The sequence below is a fragment of the Pagrus major genome, chromosome 19, assembly GCF_040436345.1.
Source record: "Pagrus major chromosome 19, Pma_NU_1.0".
In the NCBI taxonomy this organism is placed as follows: domain Eukaryota; kingdom Metazoa; phylum Chordata; class Actinopteri; order Spariformes; family Sparidae; genus Pagrus; species Pagrus major.
In genome coordinates, this window is record NC_133233.1 from 13576440 (window position 1) to 13596195 (window position 19756).

The 19756-nt window shown below is 41.0% G+C and overlaps 1 protein-coding gene across 1 annotated transcript in view; it reads left to right on the forward strand.

Moving 5' to 3' along the window:
- LOC141014320 (uncharacterized) overlaps nt 1-19756 on the forward strand; it is a 97699-nt gene that overhangs the window by 23441 nt on the left and 54502 nt on the right. The window contains exons 5-7 of the mRNA XM_073488059.1: nt 187-336; nt 1717-1781; nt 1881-1986. Of these exons, the coding sequence (XP_073344160.1) occupies nt 187-336; nt 1717-1781; nt 1881-1986 (321 nt within the window). The remainder of the gene's footprint in view (nt 1-186; nt 337-1716; nt 1782-1880; nt 1987-19756) is intronic.

The window sequence follows — 19756 nt, forward strand, 5'->3', positions numbered from 1 at the left end:
CTAATGGTAGATGACAGACTTCTCTTTTAATATAAGTTATTAACATTTAATAGAAAAATGCAGATTAGATCATTGCATGACAAATGTGATTAAGTAATCAACAAGATTTCATCCTTTAAGAAGAATCTTTAACATTTAAACTCCACCATGGCCCAGACTGCTACACAGGTGCTGGAGAGTAGTGAGCGGCTGGTGCACCTGCAGAGCGAGCTCTCTTGTCTGCAGCGGATCCAGAAAGACAACATGAAGGAGATCGCTGAGAGAGACATCTGCATCACCAGACTGCAAGCTAACATCGAGCTGCTGCAACAGGAGGGGGCCGACACATGTGCTCAGGTGGGCAGAGACGTACAATTTAAAAACACTCCAATCCTGCATTTAAAATCCAATTTAAGTAAAAGTACAGACGTATTTTCAGCAAAATCTACTTAAAGTATGAAAAGTAAAAGTACTCATTCTTCAGTAAATTTTCACATATGACTGATTTATTAATATATAACATTCTTCACATGTTAAAACTGATGCAGGAGTGTGTAATAGGGCTGTCGTGATATCAGATTTTCACTACAAGAATGTCGAGGACAAAATAATTCACAATAACTATATTATTGTGACATCTATAGAATTTTTAAGAAAGAATGCTCGCAATCAAATCAAATCAGTGTTTTTTTTTTTTTTTTTAGTTAAGTAGTTTGTCCCAGGAGTTTCCTAACCAAGGGGTTGTGACCCCTCTAAAGGGTCATAAGATTTATGTTAGGGGGTCATGAGAAGAATAATTAGAGAGGATAGAAGCCAAAACAAAGTTCTGAAACACAAATCTGTTTGACTTTTCTCTAGTCTCTAATCTTTTAACATTTAAAATTAAACCATGTGAGAAGTTCATAGACATCTGAAACATGAAAAGGGGCTCTAAGACACTGACTTCATACAAAAGGTCAGGAGACAAAAAGTTTCAAAACGAGTGGTTTCATAATAAATGTGTTTTAATTTTTTATAAAATGTTCAATCTTGGCCTGAAAAGCAACAGTAACACTTTATAATAACCATCAGTAAAGAAATGTTTTCAAACCATTTATTAAGCAATTGCTTAGTTGCAGCTGATATTTTAAACACTTTGTAAATGGTTAATTAAAACTGTGTAGTTCATCTATAATCATTTAGATAGCCATTATAAGGTTGCAGCTGATGTATTTAAACCTTTACAAATGCTTAATAAATGTTATATAAAGCGTGTCATTGTTGTTTACAGTCAAATAACTATTAACTAAAGTTTAATTAATGATAGATGTACTATTTATTTATGATCGTTATTATAAAGTGTTACCAAAACCTAGTAACTACACCTGTCAAATTAATGTACTGGGGTACAAAGTAGAAGTATAAATACTTGAGCAAGAGTACTTTCTGACACTGATGAGTTGGGATTCCAATTTGTAACCCTTTCTCCCAATGCACAATAGATTCTGCAGATGTAAAAATAGCTGATAATATAAACATAAATGCTGCTCACTAGCTGCCAATCAGTCAATTCAAACATCTTTTTTAGCCTCCTTCCTCCCTCCCTGTCGTACAGGATGCTGCCTTGCAATGGGCCTCTTGATGTTTCAGATAAGTTTCCAGATTAAGTGACTGGTACCTCATTTGTTTTACAGAGTGCAGAGATGTGACTGCCTGCACATTTCTCCCCTTTTTTTTTTTTATCCTGTCTGACCGTAGCTCTCCAAGCTGAGTGTGAGAGCGAGGGAGCTTCAGGAGGAGCTGAGGAGGAAAGAGGAGGAATGGAGGCAAAGAGATGACGGACGGAGACTGCAATATGAAAAGGAGCGTCAAAAAGCAGAGGAGAGGAGAAGTCACGAGCGACAAAAGAGAGAGAAGGAGGAGGAGAAGAGGGAGGAGGAGTGGAAGAGGGGGATGGAGGAGGAGAGGAAGGCCCATGCTGAAGCTGTTAAAAAGTGGGCTGAGAAGGCTGCTCGTCTGAGTTCTGAGGTGAGAATATTAATGTACAAAGTAGATGTTATTGTATCTAACCAGACTACTCAACAATGGAAAATAATGTGTAAACTTAGCTGCAACTAAAAAAATTCATATTCTTCAATATGTTTTAATTCCCATGTGTGAAATGATGGTTCAGATCTAAGATGTGTAAAACCAGGGTAAGCTCAAAACACTTATGATCCCAAGTCAAAACATCACACATTCATCATGCCCTCCTTCATGACTCAAATCACTCAATTAATAATATAATTTATGTTTGAACTTTTGAACTTTGAGTCAGATTTGGTACAATTAACTTTTCTTAATTGAGCTGTTTAAGTGTCTTTACTTACAGCAGGAGACAACATGTTTACACGCATGCATGTACATTACAGAGTATTGTAAAAAAGAAAAAAGAAAAAAACCCAACAAAACACTTCACCTTAATTCAGACCTCAGACACTCTCCTCTCCTCCGCCCCCACAGCCCCCCCTTTCCTTCCATCCTGCCATCTCGCCACAACCGCTCCAAATTAATCTGCAAAATATTGATTTGAGGAGCAAGAGGGTGGGGGGGGGTGGGGGCGCACGATTGCGGCCGCATATTAATACGAACGGGCCGCTCTTCGTCTCTCCTCTATACTTTAAGATCCTCATATCTTCATAATTGATTAATGTTCCTTTGTGAAGTGGGGATGAATAATACATTAGTGGGCCTGCTGCACCCTCAGGCTGATGAGAAAATGTTTAATTTCAGTAAATGTAGCGCTCCCGCTCTCTTTCTCTCTCTTTCATTTTCCCTCTCTGGTTATTTGTGAGTGTTGGAGTGTGTTTGTGAGTTTTCACTTGTGAGCTGAAGACCAGAGGAGTGCTGTTGATTTGCTTTTTTCGTGTTTACTGTCGGCTTGAAGCGCATGTTAAGCATCACAAACAAAAGGCAGCGTCTGCATTTGCAAACATGAATGAATAAATTGGTGAAATGAGCTCAGTATTGTTCCATTAACTGATATAACTGCAAGAGCTGTGTCACTTTACAAGCCGTTTGCCCTCAAAAAAGAAATCAGCCCTTTGGACATTTTTTTTTTCTGCACACATTGCGTCAGAATGTGCCAGCTACATCAGCTGTGACATTATCCATCAGCAATCAGTGAAAACATGCAAATGTGCCATAAACCCACCTGATGGAGACAAGTATCCTCTTCAACAGCCTGGAAAGGTGCCGGAAGGGTGACATATGTCAGTTGCTGTGACTGGCACAGCCTGACTCGACTCAGCTCATCTGGTTAACAATGCTAATTATGCTAAACAGAAGCCTAATGATGATGATTAGGGATTTAAGAGCTGCAGTATGGCAAGCTTGGCTCGTGCATGTGTGAGTCTGTGTGTGTGTGTGTGTCTGGGGGGGGGGGGGGGGGGGGGGGGGTGTCTGGCACCTGATGGTGAGCATCTGTGTCTGTAGAATAGATAGATGATGGAGTGAACACACACACACACCCACAGGTCTCACTTCATGCCTACTTAGCTTTGCTTCATTTTCCATTTGAACTTGTGCCAGTGATGAAGGGGATCTGTACACATGCACAGCTTCTAACATACACCCAGAGCGCTAATTGAATAAATAATACTTATCTGTTAACAAGCATCCTAATTAGTTATGCTAATCAGCCTAGATAACCCAATTAACCTCATAGAGTGAGGCAGGCAGGGCTCCTCTTTGTGTTTATACGTGGGTGTGGATTTATATGCCTGAGAGCATATCAGAGACACTTAAGAAAACACATTTGCCTAATTAGTTCTCAATGACGTAGACAAGCATTTGTATTTTTTCGTGTCCTTATTGTTCTGTTTTTGAATGCGGGGTAATAGGCTTTTCACGCCAAGGAAATAAGCGGTATCCAATTCATTCATTCACAGTGTTTGTTGTTTTTCTACATGCATATGTGAGGAAATACGCATTCCTGCTGCCTTCCGCCAGCTTCTCTCTCAGTTAGATCCACATGGACATGTATATTTTTACAACTATTATGGTAGTTTAAACAGAGTGTGTATTTGTTCAAGAGAATGTCTGCCTGCTCCATTAGTTTATGTCCTTGGAAATACAATTTGGCCTCAAGTTCTCTCCGTTTATTTAAAACCTTCAGTCAGCGTTCCCATCCTAATAGTGAGCCGTGTTTCCTCTCGTTTAGCTTCGCCACTCATTATCCGGGCCATGTGGAGGAGACAGTGTTTAGAGAGGAGTGGGAGAGAGACTTGGAGAGGGACAGCGAGTGAAAGAGGGAGGGAGAAATGAGTAAAAGCCGGAGCAAAATGGAAAGAAAAAGACAGAGGGAATGAATGAATGACTGAATGACGGAGAATGTACGATTTTCTTTGAACTTGACCACGACTTCTTGTGCTTCTAATGAATGGCGAGGAGAGAGAAGGGAGAGAAACACCCAGACAAGACTGTCTTTGTTGTGCCTAGGAAAGAGAGAGAGAGAATACAACAGATTTATGTCTTACAGGAAGTCTCCCACATTTGTGGTGTCACAAGCCGCCCCCTCCCCGAGTGAGCTGCATGTTCTGGCTTTTAATTAATAGTCAGTTTAGGTTTCTGTGTGCCCACTTGAGTGTATGTTTGTATGTACCAAGTATTCATGCACGTGTGTACATTTGTTTGCCTTTACGCCTGTGTTTGCAACATTTGGCATGCAGTTTATCGTGTGGAGTTTGTAACTGAAAATTAGTTTTGACAGAGTAGCCCTCATCTGGTCTGTATGGCTGACAGTGGGAGGGCTTCAATTAAAACACAGTGTCAGGATTTTTTGAGGCGAGTTGTGCATTGGAGCTCAGACAAGTATCTTTAAGAATGAGATTTTTTCTCATCCATCTGTCAGCTACATGCTGTCTGTCTAACTGTTTGTCTATCTGTCTGCATGCTTTGATATCGTCACTTTGGTGTTGTTCCTGAAACATCATAATTAATGTTGCTCACAAAACATCATTTTTGTAACGTCATAACTTTAAAAGACCGGAAAAAATACGCACATGGGAGAAGTTCTCCTTTCTAACACTGGATTAATGTTGGAAAATTGTCTATTTTAAACCACACCATCTTTTCCAAAACATAACTAAGTATATTGTTATCTAAACCTAATCAAGTATATTTGTTGCCTCAACCTAACCAAGTTTTTTCTGTTTTCTAAACCTTATAAAGTATTTACTTTAGCCTTAACCTAACCAAGAATTTTTGTTGCCTAAACCCAACCAATTATTGTTGTTACCTAAACCTAAACTAACTGAGACAGAAAACTTTTATAAACAGGACATAATAAGGGAGCTTAGTGTCCATAGTTGGTCCTGGAGCAACAATAAATATGATATTCTGTGTAAAACACCAACATAGTGACATCAGATTAAACCTATCAATCTATATGTCTTTGTTTCATTTATGTGGATTGCCCTTGGTTTTCTTTTTTAGAAGAGTTTAAGGGCTACCTCAAACTTCACTCGCAAAAAAAAAAAGGATATGGTATTAAATGCTGCTTCCAACATTAGCACTAGGTCATGGCACATTTGCTAATGTGCTAATGGAATTCACCGCGGTGAGCTAACCTGACGTCCAAAGCTTGCACTTCTGTAATGGGAAGACCAAATACTGGATGCCTCTCAGTGCAGTGCAGGTCTTGAACGGAGGGTGAGATGCTAATATTAGCTTATGCTCACATCAGCTGAGTCATCTCCTCTGTGTCCTTGGCTTATTAACTGATTTAAGACTGATTAGATCAGTCTCGCACGAACATGCGCTGGCACGCACACACGCCAAATTTGAATATCAAAATGGAATTGCTTGACCAATGAAAACTAGATTAATTCAAAATGTTTGCATCAAGGTGTAGGTAAAACCGATGACTGTGCATATTTTTAATGCACCTTGCAGCATTTAAAGCCATTTATGACATTATCCTAAGCTCATGTTATGCAAACACATCTTGTAAGTCAAAGCCACTTATGTTGAGAATACTTGATGCTTCTTTTTTCTCCCTTGCCTTGATTTGACTTCATGAGATCATCAGCATAGGTATTGATTTTGCACTCCATTTAATAGAGCTAAACATGTATACCTCTTCCATAATAAAATGCCTCAGTAACAAAATAATGATGTTGAGCTTTGTTACTACGCCACTGTGATGTGCATGCCATGTGCTTTATACCAAAAGCTACAGATAGACATACCTCAGATATGTTGACAGGCCTAGGTAAGAGATTAAAAGAACATGAACTTTTTCTACAAGGACACAGTGTTCACCCATTTACCACAGCGCTGTTATTTCAACCCCCGACCTGTTAAAGTGTTTCTTCGCTTAGCTGCGTCGAGGTTATGTAAACACATTGGCCAATGCTCCGCTCCCAACAAATGCCACAAATAGCTTTTCTTCTCTCTAGTCTCCAGGAACTGTCAAGAGATTGCACTGTTGCTACCAGGTCAAATCTCCTGACAACCTAACAGCGTGGTGGGTGATGTAAGTTTGGCCTAGAAACCTCCCACATCTCTATTCTTCCTTTGAAAAATCATTTCTGTTGTGTGATTGTTATAGTTGATGTGAGCACCCATTGCACTCTTTCCATTTGAATGTGTTGCTCAGTTCTTCTGTGAGCTATTTGATCAGCTCAGAACGCAATGTTACACTTTCAGATAGCTGTTCTGGTAAACAAGAGAAAGTTGTTTTGCTGTCTGTTAGAGTTTGAAAGTAGAGTGTCAATTTCACTTAGCACTTTTCATGTTAGATGTGAGGTAGTGAAGAGTGCTCAGCCGATATAAAATGTGTACGTTTGTGTCAGTGTTTCTGCCTCTCTTTATGTGTGTGTCGGTGACAGTTTCCTCTCAGGATGTTAATTCCTCTCCTCCCTGTTGTTGTCATGCTTACACCAGCAGTGTCTGCACCAGGGAGACGAAGACATATTGGTGTTAATGAAAAGCCCTCCTAAACTCTCCTCCCCGCATGAATGTTTAAACATGCTTGTCATAACATTCATTCGCTCACACATGACAGCTAGCATCTGCAGCTGCCTTGCTCGCCCTCAATATTTTATCATACCATCTCCCCTAACCCCGCTCTAGCACAATGGCTGTGTGTTAGCAAACTGAATTATAATGACTCAAAACAGGCCGTGTTCAGACTCACTGCATGCACAGGCCATACATAATGGATTCAGCAACACCACAGGTCTCATAATGGCACAATTAGTCAATCTTAAATATGGAAGAAAGAAAAAGGCAAATGAAGGAAGTGTGGTTACACAAATAGGGACATGGAAACAAAAAGAGGGAGATGAAAAAAAAGACAGAAAGAAAGAAGAAGAAAGGAGAGAAGCAAAACAGAAAGCAAGGAGGGGACTTGTGTTAAGAAAGGAAAAGGAAGAGAACAAAGAAGCAAAGAAAGGAAGAGAAATCCTCATGTCCATATACAGTATGCTATTCAGAAGTCCCATAACACTGCAGGTCAGCAGTTGTGACCTTGGTGGTTTTGACAGAAGTGGTTCACCATGGTAACGGTTGGTCTGCAACCCTCGGAACACCCCCGCACCCCTCATCACTCCCCAACCTTCCTCGCTGCCTCTCTGCCAATTTGATTGGACGCACAATTGAAATGTCATGCCTCAGCAACACACATGCACACGCACCAGATCAACTGGACTGAAACAGCGCAATGAAAAGAACAGGGTGCATTGCACAAGTCAAAATGAGAGAAACCAGAGACAAAAGTAACACACTAAGACGGGAGAAAGGTTTTCGTTGAGCTTTATATCACGGTGGTATTTCAGATAGCAGGAAAAAGTGGGGTTAACATTGTGTGGTGGGCGAGGAGACATAGGCACAGAGCATCAAAGCAGAGAGGCTTGTCGTAGCCGCTGAATACAGAATCAAATGAATATTAATGCGGAACCAATTACCTCAGGGAAATGTTGTCTGTAGGTTAGCTTTGCTAACGCATGTGTCTCACCTTTAGCAAAGTGGAAGCAGCGGGGGGGAAAGCCTGGAGGGTGGACAGCACTGATGTATTCGTTTTCCTCCTAACAAGCTTGTCTACCCCTGCTAAAATAGAATTGTCCACCACACAGCTCCTCCCCACCCCTCTGCTTATTTCACCAAGATGCAAACTGCATTTTTTTTGTATGAATTATGGAGAGAATGTGTGATACAATTCTTCAACAACGCCTATGGCTAAGAGGGAGCTAATATGGGGGCAATTCCTGATCATGCTATTTGTTTGCAAAGATTTGATGAACAGCAAAAATATAATTCATAGGTGTTTAGCTACGATATTGTCTGTTTTTGGTCAAGATCAAACTCGGTTAAATACCAGAACTGAAAATGAGCTAATGAGCTAATAAACAAAAATGGGATTTTCAGTTTACTGTCGTAGAGGATTAGAAGAGAAGAAACCAGAACATTTTCATATTTAAGAACCTTGAGAATTTTGACTTTGTTTCTAAAAAATGATATCCAAACTGATTTATTGATTATCAAAATAGCTGCTTATTAATTCTGTAGTTGACAGCTAATCAATTGATTGATAAATCTGTAGTCATCAGCACTGTCAACAATTACAAATGTCCCCCATTTTTCCTTTGGGGCTCTGAACTGGTGACATGCATACTATCTTGTTGCTGGAGCAGCTTAGCCCGTTGCACCACTGATCTGTGCAGGTCTCTAGCTGCCACTGATCTGCATAAGTGACTGTGCCACACTTAAAGCCACTGGCTCCTTAAAGCCCCTTCTAAATCAGTGTTAAAGCCTTGATAATAGACCTCACTGACCAATTGATTGGCCTTCATATGTTTACAGCTCACTTTAATTGCCTCAAAAATACCATTTATCAGCCATGTGTGTCCATGTATGCATGTATGTGTGTGTGCAAGCATGCCTGTCCATCGACAAAAAGGCCTATTGATTTATCAGCATCGGGATTTGTCCCGTTCACCGTACATAAAACCCCTGCGTATGTGCTGTTCAAAATGGGAAATGGCCCCATCGATTTCCTTAAGTTGGAGCCCAAATGCTAAAGATTTTTGGATAAGCTTTCTCATTATTTAAGCTGAAATCAATAGGGGAGAGCACGGGTCTAATGAATGAACGGGCCACAGATCAGATGGGGTGTGCTCATCCCTGGCCTGTCCTGGTCGATCTGTGTGAGTGCGTGAGTGTGTGTGTGTGTGTGTGTGTGTGTAAAAGAGACAGAGAGAGAGAGACAAAACCTGAGTATTTGTACATCACAAACCTTTTTCTTTGACACAAAAATTCACACTGTAGGTCCATCTGTGTCTTTTTTTTTCATTCTGTTAATTTGACCAACTTCCATTTATTCTTGTTCCACACTGTCTCTTTTCAAACCTCAGGTGCCCTAAATTGTGACAGACACATACAGTATATGAAATGTAATCACCCTGCATCCAACTAAGCTTCAAAGTAGGTTATATAGGGATTATTGCATTGTCATTCTTCAAATACTATTGAGCCGTTTCCCGTCACACTCACTCTGTCTCTCTGAGGTTGGAAGGTCAGCAGGAAGCAGGTGGAGCGACAGGGAGCTGTCAGAGTCTCACCAGACGAATGAGACGAAAAGACAAGAAAAAAACATTCACTGCATTCATGTGTGTCCTTACCCTGAGCTTGAAAATTGACTCCACAGCCTGAAAAAAAATTATAAATGCAATGAAAATTCATCACCTGGTCTCATCTGGCCTCATAAGGCCTAGTTTCCCCATGGGGGTCAGTGCAGTTTGATCTTATCTTCTTCACCCACATCCAGGGGGGAAATAAATGATAAAATTAAATATATGCAACCACAGTAAATACAGCGAGTGATCATGGGAGTGACCCCTAGGAGTGAAGATTTCAAAAACAAAATAATTCCTCATACTCAACACCTATAAATAAACTCTAGATTAAACATAAATCTGCATGGGAATAAAATATGCAGTGCATGTGCCTATGTGTCTGCCGGTGAAACCAAAAATGCAGCTGGAGACAAATATATACACACACACACATTTGCACACAGACCCAGCTACCCCTCCCAACCGCAGCCCTTTTGGCTGACTTTTCCGTTTTTCCACTCTCCATTCTTTCCACACTTCTGAAGTATGAAAATGATACAGAGTGGTGTATCTCTAGGAAATTGTCTTTGGCCGCGCATGCAGACACTGCCTTTCATAGCACATTTACCAGACAACTGTTGACAAAGAAAGATTTTCACTTTGTGGTTCGGCCAGCTCATGAAATTAACTACATTAATTAGCTGCAGCTGATACTGCATACAGTTGTCGTGCAGCTGGTGAAACTGAAACTCGACAGCTAAAGATGAGAAGCTTGCAGACATGAAAAGCAAAAAAAAGCAGTAAATTGATGATATTGTAATGATGAAATACTACATTCATGTGAAGTGATCTGCTTAACAACTACAGTATTCAGTGGATTTGTGCCATGTGGCAGTCATTTTTGCATATAAACAATATCAACAAAGAAGGAGACCCTGGAGTGCAAATATCACTAACCAGCCCAATTTCCAAATAGTAAACTCCCGGTCGCTTCCCTTCACTCCCCTCTAAGGTGTCCCGCCTTTTCAACTCATAAATATGGAAGGCGAAAGATGATGAGATTCACGGACAGGAAAGGAATCAAAATCTATTGTTGCGTGTCCTTTTCCCCGTGTAAAGTTTGGATTAAATGTCACACATTAGCATGTGAACTTTTAAATGAGCTTGTTTGCTCTCCGCGGTGTGGGCCATGTAAATACCCATCTTGAGTATGGAATGGGGATTGCTTAGTTTGCGGGCGGGGGTTCACAAGAATTGGGGAGTGTAGGACATATTTCAGTGTTGCACCGGCAATTAGGGCCGCAGCAAGGGACTGGAGTGCCAAACAGCTCTATTGACTGGCTGCGTCTGGCTGGTGTTCCACACCTGAAGTGGCAGATAGTGGCAGATGGGAAAGCTCCCTGATGGCTATGGCTTCTGGTGATTTGAGGGAAGGAGATGATTGACAGTCACCCCCAAAATGAGATGATTGACACGCACTGTCAAAATGAATCTGTTTGTGGGCAGATGCAGGTGTGAGTGGAAAGAAATATGTGTGCGCAAATGCGGATACAGGCACATTGGTGAAGTGTCGCTTTCAGATATTGATAATCAAAGAATTCACGCAAGAGCTCCCTGTATTTAAATTTTTTGGATTAATATTTAAAACATACATATGCTCAGATATCACATTTGTTTAAATAAACGTCAGACAGTACATTGTGTTTCTGAGTTCACAATGTGTCAGGGAGATGTGCATATTTGTGTGCCAGCATGGCTGTGAAAGATATCTGATAGTAACCAAACCCCATTCTATATTTGCACGTTCTTTTTTTTTTTTCATTGACTATGATTCTCTTTGTTTTAAAATGTAAGGCTGCTTATTTATTGACATAATTTCCTCTCGGTGAAGGGCTTGTGTCTGTAAAACACATTAAAATCATAATGCAATCTTTGCTAACCCAGGAGCAACGTTATTGTTCTATTATACTCACCGAACAACAGCATCGCAGCCTGTTTATCAATCCAATATCTCATAATGTGCTCTCTGCTGCCTGGTCATTTTGAATATAAAAAGATCTCACACTGTTATTGTACCATATTTCCTATATTTAGTATTAATCTCTTGTTCTGACATGAGTCTGACACATCCAATATGATATTTGATTAGTTGTTGGGTTTTTTTGTTAGTTTTTTTTCATAGTCTCCAGGTGATATTGGATACATGTGCAGAGCTGGTATTATGTTGGCTATTTCATCTGGGTATAAAAATGATTTAGTGTGTACTCAGCACGCAGTGTCATTGACTAGCTTTAATTTCACTGCAAGGGTGGGCTTTATTACTCTGCTACTCTCTGAATGTGTGTGTGTGTGTGTGTGTGTGTGTGTGTGTGTGTGTGTGTGTGTGTGTGTGTGTGTGTGTGTGTGTGTGCATGTGTGTGAGTGAGTGAGTGAGAAGGAAAAAGAGAGAATTAATGTATCTGTGCCTTTATGTTTGCGTGTTTTCATGCTTGCTGTTGTAGCAGCATGCCACACCTGTGTGCACACATGCACTTGTGCATATATCTCCGTACACCTCTTCATACCTGCTGTATAACCAGCATCTTCAGCATGTAATTACCATCCAATGGAAGAATCAACCGAACCAACACGTGGAACAGCTCTCACATCACACTCGGGCCGAACCGGTGGTCCCGGTGCAAGAAACAGAGGGGCTCCACTTTGCCGTGACAAACCTTACTTCTGATCAAATGCTACAGAGCCATAATCATGTTTGTGCCACTGAATTCTTTAACCTTTCCATGACCCCGCTGAATGCCAGTGGCCCAATCATAGAACCTAATTGAATCTGCTCGGCGGCGCCCCCCCGACTGATGAAAAAATAAAATTGGAGGTGAAAAATGAATACAGCAGCAAAGAGAGAGAGAGAGATGGAGGGAGGTGATGCTGGAAGTGGTGGTGGGAGGGGTGTGGAGGTGGGGTGGGACTTCAGTTTTATAAATACACAGATGTGCTCACAAACACACACCCAGACACGAACACACACAGTCACACCTTTTTCAATCCCACAGGAGAGTGGGGAGTGGGAAATGACAGAGAGAAGAAGAGAAGGAGGGAGAGGTTGGGCCCAGGTTTCTCATTACCCCCTCGGCCCATTCGGAGGATATTCCTATAAGATAATCTGATTTATTTGCAATTTTCCTTTAAGCGGCTTAGTGTTTACCTCCAAGATTAATATTTTTCTCTGTTATTAATATCAGACTGTAATTAGGAGTGATGTGTCTCGCTCGGCACAGTTCCGTGGCCGCCAGGCAGCTCGCTGGATGAAACTCTTGTTGCAACTCTGTGATCCTGTTTCACAAGACAAAAAAAATAAATAAAAAATGCGAGAAAAGAGAAGGAAGTTTTAAAAGGAGGAAAGAGGCTGCAGGGTGGTGATGTAGAATTACAATTGCGGCATACCTGTCTTTGTGTCTACGGGTGTGTGCGTTTTGTGTGAGCCCGTCTGTGGGTCCAGGACCATACAAACATGCGAGTGTGTATTTGGTTGGTTTATGTGCGCGTGTGTGTGACAGTGTGATGGTGCCCTCTGATTGATAAGGTGTCTGTGCCGGCTGCAGATTGCTCTTGCTGATTGCTTCTGAGAGCTCCAGCTGATTTATAATCAGAGCAGGATGAAGGATTGAGCTGTGGATTGCTTATCTGTTTAGCCCCCCTCACAACATAAACTGACAAATTATCATGTTGAACACACTCACGTACACACACACGTAGACGCACGCGGGCACATGTGAAAGAAAAAAAAAAGTAATAATGTGGACCTTCTTATTAAACACACGCAGACACACTATCATATAAACGTAATTTTGCAGACGCACACACACAAGCCGGCCACGCAGTACATAAACAGGTTTACTCATCAGCACAGTCACATTTTCATGATTGCCCAAAAGAGTGCAATCAGTGTCATTTGTTTACATGTCAGCATCAGATGCAAGTCAAGTTAAGTTGCAATTAACTTGTTTTATGCTCTTAGAGTTTTGATTTGCTCCATGCTGAAGAATTATTTGGAAGATTCTGCACCAATGATCAAGGGTGTGTTTTTTTTTTTACACACACCTCCTTTGCTGATTTTTAACAGCTTCTGTATCTGCATAATCACATCCTTAATGTCTTCACTGCGGGAAGAGTGGCTAAAAGTAACAAATGCATACTTTTTTCGTAACAGGTGCGAGAGATTATGATTGTGTTTAAACTATTATATTTATACAGTATAACTAAAGTAGGTGTTTGTTGTTTTCGATAAAGAGGCTGGCATATTATGTGAGACTAATTCCACTTGGCAAGCCAGAGTACAAGCCAGCAGGTTTAAATGCTGACAGGTTTAGTATGCCCTATGGCACTGTGACAGTTCTGCGAGTGTGTGTGTGTGTGTTTCTCTGCGTCTTCCTGTCTTTCTCTCTCTTCCCATTCTTACCTGTCTGTCTGATCATCTGTTACTTTCTCTCTTTTCACCAGTTGTTTGTAAATGCGCGGTGACAGAATCACAGAAGAAGCACAAAAAACACAAAGTACTGGGGCACTTGTTACACACACACACACACACACACACACACACACACACACACTCGCAGACACACACACACACTGACGAATGGCAGCAATTAGATGGGGAAACCAAGCATGTGAGGACAGAGGAGCGCTGAGGGGCTGCAACCGCTGTATGGAACGTGTGTGTGCACGTGCTGTACGTGTTTGTGTGTGTTTGGGAGGTTTTTATCCTTCTAATGCGCCATCCATCTGTTTAAATATCAACACTGTGTCATATGTCACCGGACAGTGGCTGTGGTGGGGTGCAGTGCATTGTGGGGCGTTAACATTTGCAATCAAGGACCAAGTGAGAAATACACTGGACTACAACATTATCACTTTGCAAAAATTAATTGCTCTTGGGACTAAAGCTGGAAGAGAAAGGCTTCTGTTTTTGGCAGCAGCCACACTTCTGTACAAAAACATTAGGAAACGCTACAGACAGAAGAGAATATAAATGCTTGTACTTTCTGTTTTCTCTTGCTCTGGTTCCATGAGTTGTTTAACCTATTGACACAGAGACCTTGAGTTTTCTTAGTCTCTCTACTTGCTTCCAATTGGAAAAATAACCTTCCAGCTCCAGTCAGAGCAGCAGTCACTTCTCATCTTTCCTTTTTAATGTGAGAATACATCTTTTCAAGAAGTTTCTCACAGCCGCCTCTAAATCAATGACATCTGTATGAACTCCAATTGCTGTCTAATAAACAAATCTCTATATTTCCTAGTCCTCTGTCATTCCCCTGGATTTCCCCGTTTTTATTGAACATTTTCATGGCTTTTTTACCCACATACTGCCGTAAGTGTAATGTACAGGTAATACGGTCTTGTCTCTTAATCATTTTCAGGCCTTTGTTTTATCTCCTGTTTCATATTTTTTCCAACCCTGCGCGAGTGCTAGATGAGATGGCAGCGCCGAACTGCATATTTGAAAGTTGCTATTCATAATATACAGTAGTCAAGTAATAAAACAAAGTCAAGTCAAGCCAGATTTATTTATATAAAAAGATTAAAGAAACATTGTACAAACTGTGTTCATAACAAACATTTTAAACTAACTCATATTGACAACACCAGTGGCTTGTTTCCCAGGCTTTACAGATGTGAAGAGGGCTACACACAATCCAACTTTCCTAAAACATATCACGTGTCTGTCAGGGTTTTTTTTTTTATTCCAACTATCTGCAGAGGGTGTGATGTGTGTGGGAGCACATTTATGTGGGTTTGCGTTATTAACGGTTTTGCCTTCATGCCAACTTTTTGCTCGTCTGATTTATTCTCTCCTCCGTGGGATCGCGCAGATTTTACAAGCAGGTGTATGTGTGCGCGCGTGTGCAGATTTGTATTTATGACCAGAGGAGATGTGTGTTAGACACAGCTACTGATGAATTACCTCACTTCTGATTGCTTACATCACAAATCATCCCCATATTATAACCCTTCTCGTGCAAATAAGTGGCACTGTGTGTGTGTGCGCGTGTGTGTGAGGAAGCAAGTGCGAGAGAGGGCATGAATACATGCGTCTACAAAATAATGCAAGCTGTTATTTACATATAGACAAAATGTACACTGTGAGTTCATATATGTAGCCCATGTATATTATCTTTGTCTGTGTGTGTGTTATGAATGACTGAGTGTGTGTGTGCGTGTGTGTGGTAACCCTGTATCGCTGGCGAGCTCATTTCTCTCAGAAATCAAAGTTAAATGGGTCATCTATCATGAGAATATGTGACTGGGACACTTGTCTCTGCCACGCATGTGTGCGTGTGTGTGTGCGCAAATATGCACACAAATGCAAGGTGTGTGGTGCAAGGGCAGCAGATGTGTGCTTTTGCAGCTGTGTGCACCCTCCTGCGTGTGTGTGTGTATGTGTGTGAGTGTGTGTGTGTGTATGCGTGTACAGTATGTGGCGGCCACTTGTCTTTGCCTGTTCTATGATTAATGGTTTACATTGGGCTGTTCAGCCATGCATGTTTCTTGGTTTATCGTTTTATGCTGTCTCCAATTAAAGCTCCATAACTTGAGTGATGGCTTCACGCCAGTGTCCGTCAATAGAGGCCATCAGCGACCTTATGCATTCAGGATATGGAAGCCACACACTAACTAATATCCTCTTGTGTCGGAGCCAGTGGGCAGTCCGTGTGTGTGAATATGCAGATGTATGTGTGTGTGCGTGGGGTAAAGTGATAAATATCGATTTTAACTGATCTAGCCAATAACCCTCTCAAGTAAATCTAGTTTAACTTCTTAAAATTGTAGCTTAAAACAAATGAAATGAATTGTCAGAGGGATAAAATAATACCACTTCTTTAATTTAATCAATATCAATCATCAAGTCAGTTAATCGTCCTGAACAAGTGGAATCTTCTCATCGTTCTTTCTTTCTTGAAAGTCTTTATGCAGGAATAACTAGCGTAATTCATGCCGTGTATCTTTGTGTCACCGTGAGCGTGTGGAGGCCTGTCTGTGTCAGGAAAATGGTAGGTGATACATACATCTGGACACGTGAGCTCGCTCATGTGTGCACCACGCGATCATGCACGCGCGACGCAATATCATTTCACGCAATATTATTTCTCATATAGCTGTAATGACATTAGGCCGATATGTTGATTATACTGTCGGCAAACAGCAGCCTGCTGATTGGGTTAGCATATTACCTTATATCACATCTCTCCATTCATCCCTTTGTTTTTTTTTATTGCCCTCATTTTTCCAAATCACTTCCCACTTCCCCAGTTTCCTGGGCGAGGTTCCAGGCTATGCAAGCAGGTGATGTGGAGTAATATGATGATAGGAAGGCACAACAATGCAAGAAAGGAAAAGCTAGAAATGTGAGAGCAGCTGTTGTTGTTGTTACATGTCTGAATGGAAGACAAAGCCTAGTTGTGGGGTAGCAACATGTTAACTTATGTGCAAATGCAAGGGGTTAATAAATATTTAATCACGCTGACAAATACACAAATGTGTGTGTGATGATTTCTGGTCAGCATGTGTTTTGAATAAAGGAAAGAGAATAAAGTGTGTGCAGAAAAACAGGGTGTGATTTAGTGAAGACCTCGAGTAAGTATGGGGGTAGGGAGGCAGAAGGCAGAGAGATATTTCAGACTGGGCTACTCAAATTGTGAGAGAGAATGAGATTTCATTTGCAGCTAGGACATTGAGTGATGGCACCCATGGTGTGTGTCTGTCTGTGTGTTTGGTGTGGCTGCACACACCAAATGTTATATTTAGGTATATATGTATATATGTGTTGTACAAACTGCAGGGTTGCTCTCAGGACTGCTTGTGTATTCCTTCTCTGTGTGTCTATTACCTTTTAAACATTGGACTATAAGTGGTACAGCTCAGCAGCAAAAATCAAAATCACGAGAAAACACACAGCAGCAGTATAGATTCACCTCTCGCCTCCTTCTCCCTGGCCAACGTGTACACACAAACAATCATATACACTCAAACATCACTATTAACTAGCAGGAAACAAACACTACACAAAACGCCACGGGCAATATTTATGGTACAAACAGAGACTATTGGGCACGAGCATGTCTAACTGTCAAGATAGGAAATTTCACCGCAAATTACCAATGGTGTTATTCGATATTTGCACCACATGTGCAGGTAATGATTTAGCCATGCGTAGTGTACAGTAGGACACACAGGCAGTAAATGGAAACAAGATAACAATAACAATAACTCACATCAGCCATCCCTAATATATAGGCTGCTACACCATGTCACGGCTATATGACACTTGAAGAGAAATGAACTGTGGTTATCTGGAAATTAAAAAAAGGGGGACTGATTTAATATTCAGCAGTGGCTGAAGGGGCTGGGGGAAGGGAAAGAAGGTGAACCTATGGATGGGGGGGTGGGATGAAGACGGAGGAAATTAATCAGTGGTATCATCTCCATGGGAGTTTAGCTAACCACCGACCTCAGCGCTTTATCAGCCTATGAGGGAGCTTCTGCTGTCGCTGCTGCCATAATAAACCAAACCCACCAAATCACCGTGCAGACACAGACACACACCGATCACACATTAGACTTACTAGCCCATCACCTTGAGACAAGCTGTGTCATCAATAGTCCCACTCTGCTGTGTTTGTGTGTGTTTTGTGTGTAGACTCATGTAGGATTTATGCTTGTATGTACAGTAGATGTAATCTCAGTGCATACTATCCATCCATATGAATATAGGCAATATCATTCAGTCAATTAACCCTAACACTATTAGAAATTACATAATTGACCAAATGACACTTAATGACAGCAGTCATCGACATTCATAAAGACTCCTTCCTGTTTATGACAGATGTCATGGCATGGTTATGACGGTGTCGTGCCACTCTTATATACACCTCTTTCAAAGTGGTATCATCATATTAAAGGAGACATATAATGCACATTTTCAGGTTCATAATTTTATATTGGGCTACGACCAGAATAGGTTTACATGCTTTAATGGTTAACAAATGCATCCATTTTCTCATACTGTCCAGTACAGCGTGACTGTATTCTCTCTAGCTGAGACGCTCTGATTTAGCTCCTGTCTCTTTACGCCTCCTTAGATAGATAGATAGATAGATAGATAGATAGATATTAGTAGGTCTCCTTTAACAATCTAAGTGTTAGTGAGATTTTGTCTTCTTATGAGGATAACTCTCTACTCTCTATTGCTCATAATTTATTCTCTGTCAATTCTCATAATGGAGGAATTGCGTGAAGACTACACACAAGCAAAAGAGTGACAAATGCCACAGTTTTGACCGAACTATACGACAGCTAATGTGAACCACCGACTGTGTTCCAGGCCGAGGCCAAAGTGGTGTCTTTGTGGGGCGAGCTCAGCACCATATTTAAAAGAAGGATGGAGGAGAAACAGGCGAGGATTAACAAACTAACTGAAGAGTTGGATGGAGTAAGCTAAAAAGTAAGACTGAAAGTAAACATAAATGCATGCTTCAAACTTTTTTTTTATGCTACATGTTACAAATTGTAACACACATGAATGTAGAATATTCAAAATCTTCCAAGCAACTTAAAAGTTATATGTCTTTGAGAAGCTTTTGCTGACCTTAAAGGTTGACCTCTGGCTTTCTGTGCAAAGATAAATACTAAAAATATTAATAAGCTTTATAACACTTTTCATAAGAAGGTTACAAGGTGCTTCACAAAAAAGATTTTATTTAAATTTTAACTGTTCTTTCATAGCCCTTCAATCAGTTTTTCCACCCACACATTGTGCACTCTTTCAATTATACAAATTACCATTGCTGCTAGAGCCTATTGAGCTGTACTTTTAATTCAAAGGCACATTGGCCCATTGAGGCACAAGCACTGACAGACATGCACACACAAACACACAACTACACGCCACTTGATCTGCATATCATTATACATTTGATCGCATGCCAAGGTTTCGCTGAGGAAGACATCAGAGTCAAATGGAGCGAACATGTACACAACACCTGTAGGATTTGTGTGTGTGTGTGTGTGTGTGTGTGTGTGTGTGTGTGTGTGTGTGTGTGTGTGTGTGTGTGTGCGACCGTGAGAGAGGCAGCTGTGAAATCTGCACCTGTTTAATTGAATTAGCCTTGTTAATGTATTCACACTGGCTGCCAAAAAAGCTTGGA